At 35.5% G+C, this 3,380-nt stretch overlaps 1 protein-coding gene across 1 annotated transcript in view; it reads left to right on the forward strand.

The window, feature by feature from the left end:
- Positions 1-3,380, forward strand: part of gpt (glutamic--pyruvic transaminase) — a 24,333-nt gene that overhangs the window by 13,222 nt on the left and 7,731 nt on the right. Inside the window, exon 6 of the mRNA XM_015051076.1 lies at positions 3,293-3,372. Coding sequence (XP_014906562.1) covers positions 3,293-3,372 — 80 coding nt within the window. The remainder of the gene's footprint in view (positions 1-3,292; positions 3,373-3,380) is intronic.

Genomic DNA, 3,380 nt, shown 5'->3' on the forward strand with positions numbered 1-3,380 from the left:
TAAATCTGATTCAGTTAATCCTTTATTTTTGCTTCACAAAATAATAAGGTGTTATGTTTTTATTAAAAGTTGTAATAGAGGGGTGCTGTCGTGGCACAGGGGCAAAGCACGACCCATGTTTTGAGGCCTTAGTTCTCGTGGCGGTGGTCGCAGGTTTGATTCCCGGCCTGGCGACGTTTGCTGCATGTCTTCCCTCTTTCTCATTACCCTGTTTCCTGTCGAGCTACTTTCAAATAAAGGCCACTAGAGTGAACAAAACCTTAAAAAAAGAAATAGATATAGGTCTGCATAAAGGTCTTCAACTCATTTTCCAAGAAGGTTTACTTTTTTTTTTTTTTTAACAATCTCTTAAAAGATTAGAACAAGTACTTCAAGCTTTCAGAAGATTTTTTTTATTTGTGTCAGTCATCATATATTTTCCATCTAGTTATTTTATCTGAGTATTTTAAAAGGATTCTAAAAGGATTGTGTTCTACTTCATTTTGTAATGAGCATTACTGACCCATGAAATATTTAAGCATAAAAAGTAATAAACCAGTGTTGACATAGCGTGTTATCATAATCACCTGTTACAAAGACACATGTTTCTGTGACTTTAGTTAAAACTTCAAGAATTTAAATACAAAACAATCTGTCTGATATAGAATAGTATTTTGAAATCGACAAGGTGAAAATTTGGTTCATTTGTGGAGTTTTAAAATGTTTCTAATTATTACACTAACTGACCAAAAACATATAGACGAGTGAAGACAAGCATTTAAGATATAAAGTACATGCAGAGCAACCTAAGTAAAAAAAAAAATACCTTAAGTTAACATTACATACTGATTTCCATGCTTATTAGTCTAAAGTGAAATGGTTCATTCTGGTCCAGCAGGTTAACAAGGTAAATACACTCTTTGTGTGTCTCATTGGGTGTTCCCTATACTTCTCTTCCAGACCATGCTGAAGCTGCTGGTGTGTGGCGAAGGTGCAACGCGCACAGGCGTCATGATCTCCATACCTCAGTACCCCCTGTATTCAGCTGCGCTTGCTGAGCTCGGCGCTGTGCAGATCAACTATTACCTTAATGAAGAGAAGTGCTGGAGTCTGGACATCGGTGAGCTTCAGCGATCTTTGGACGAGGCCAGACTCCACTGCAACCCCCGCGCCCTGTGCATCATCAACCCTGGGAACCCAACAGGTACATTTTTATATACACTTGTTGTTAGGCCTATAGAGTTGATGCACTTGATGATGTTATTGTTTATGTCTTATAATACAGTTAAATTCATAGTGACAGAACAATCACAATAATCGCAGGCTGTGATAAATTAAATGGATTCTTGATGAAGAACTTATTGGTTTCTTTTTACAAGACAAACAGGGAGCTAATCCCCTCAAGTCATTTTTTTTTAGAGGAATTTACTGAACTCTAGATAAACTGTCTATAAATACACATTTATAGTCTGATTAACTGCACTATATATTTTTTTTATTAAGGATAAAGATAAGATGCTGGCATTTATACCTCAAGATACGGCTTTTATATTATTACAGGAAGTAGCATGACTTTTAGTATTTCCTCCTATTACTTATTGCTGCACTTAACATATTTCCTTTATTACTCTCACAATGTCAGTTTTAAGAGGAACTGTAAAGAACATACAGAGCATGTTAAGTGGATAATTGATAAGTACACAAAATGTGAGCAAGGAATAGTCAATATGTTATTGAGTTCTTGTTACCTGAAAGTTGCTGATGTATTCTGCACTCATGACCAGCCAGGATTTTATTTTATTTTTTTGCTTTGTGAATATTTTCAACAGTGAAACAAGATACATAAAACTAACTAGGAACTTGAGTCCTGTCCGGATCTTAAAGCCTGTACTCTGTTTTTTTTTTTTTGTTTTGTTTTTTTGTAACCCACAATCCCACAAGGATCTCAGTTAAGACACACAGTCTTTAATTCATAATGGAACTCGATTATATATAATAACTTTCTTATTCTTCAAATTTTTGCCTTAATTTGACATAAATTGACATTTTAACCAAGCTAAGAAGATCTGAGGCATCTTTACTAAACAGATATATGGAACATAATAACAGTTCACGAATGTTCTTTTTTGGACATTTCTGAGATATTGGATTTGTTTCTACCAGATCATTTCAAAATTGATAAGATCTATGTCCAATGTAATTATCTAAAATATATTTCAATGTACTGTATTGTGTTAGATTGTTAAGTAATTTATTGTCACTCTACAGCAGCCTAAGAATACTCTGTTCTGATCAATCATTAAGTGCTTGGATTAGGACAAGAGGTGAAGTCACACCTCATGTGTGAGCAGTTGGTGTTACACAGCTCCACTATTTGATTGAAAGCAAAGAGAAAATGATTAGAGTTGGCATTTTAAATGGTTTTTAGCTTCTTTTATTAGTTATTTGCACAGTTATGTTTAATAGCAATAAAGTAATTTTTATATAGCACAGATCAAAATAAAAATTGCAAACATCCCAACATTGTCTGGATTTCTTGTTGGGTTTGAAGACTGCCCCTTCCCTTCCTCCCCCCAAAAGAAAACAAATCCAAATCCAGCCTGATCTATGACGGATGGAACTGGACCCTCCAAATGGACAAAAACAGAATAACTTTGCTGCAATATATTCATCTTCCTGTTTTCAGAAGTTTTCCCCCTCTTTAAAACGAGTAGACTAAAGAAAGAGCCATCATGTCCCGATAGAAAATAATTTTCTTTCTCTAAAGCTTCTTAGACAGTTTGTGCTGCCTCTTACATCTGGTACCAAAAACAGCTGACTGACCTTCCCGCAGAAACAACTTCTAGACCCGAGAGTGTTGTTGTTAGCTTCTAGGTATGGATCAGATTTTTAGTTTCCAACTGGCTGATCACTGATCCGGCCCGATCAATTCCAAAAGTGGCTGATTAAGGTCATCAGCCAGCTTCTCTGTGCATCTCCACAAACAATTACTTTATTCAATTGACAACAACGTAAAGAATTGGAATTTTACAGAATTTGATAAAAGCGAAGTACTTTTTTTTTTTTGCAGCTAATACAAAGTTCATTTGTTTTCTTCAGTATTTCAGCAAGTCCTCTGTACATTTTAATTTGTGATATGTTGTATTTATTTTTTTTCTAAGTATTAAGCAATTTAAAATGTAGGTACATAGCAGAATGTCAGGAATTTCTTCCACATTAAATATTTTGAGAGTCCATTGAATCCACTAGATGGCAGCAGAGCAGCATAACTGACTCGCTAGCAGCAGCTTTATAATGGTTCCTTCCCTTTTAGGTCAGGTGCAGAGCAGAGAGTGCATTGAGGATGTAATCCGATTTGCCGCAAAAGAGCGTCTCTTCCTCATGGCCGATGAGGTATTGTC

This window comes from Poecilia latipinna, unplaced genomic scaffold (genome assembly GCF_001443285.1).
Source record: "Poecilia latipinna isolate Pla-1442-1.1 unplaced genomic scaffold, P_latipinna-1.0 Scaffold1027, whole genome shotgun sequence".
Lineage (NCBI taxonomy): Eukaryota > Metazoa > Chordata > Actinopteri > Cyprinodontiformes > Poeciliidae > Poecilia > Poecilia latipinna.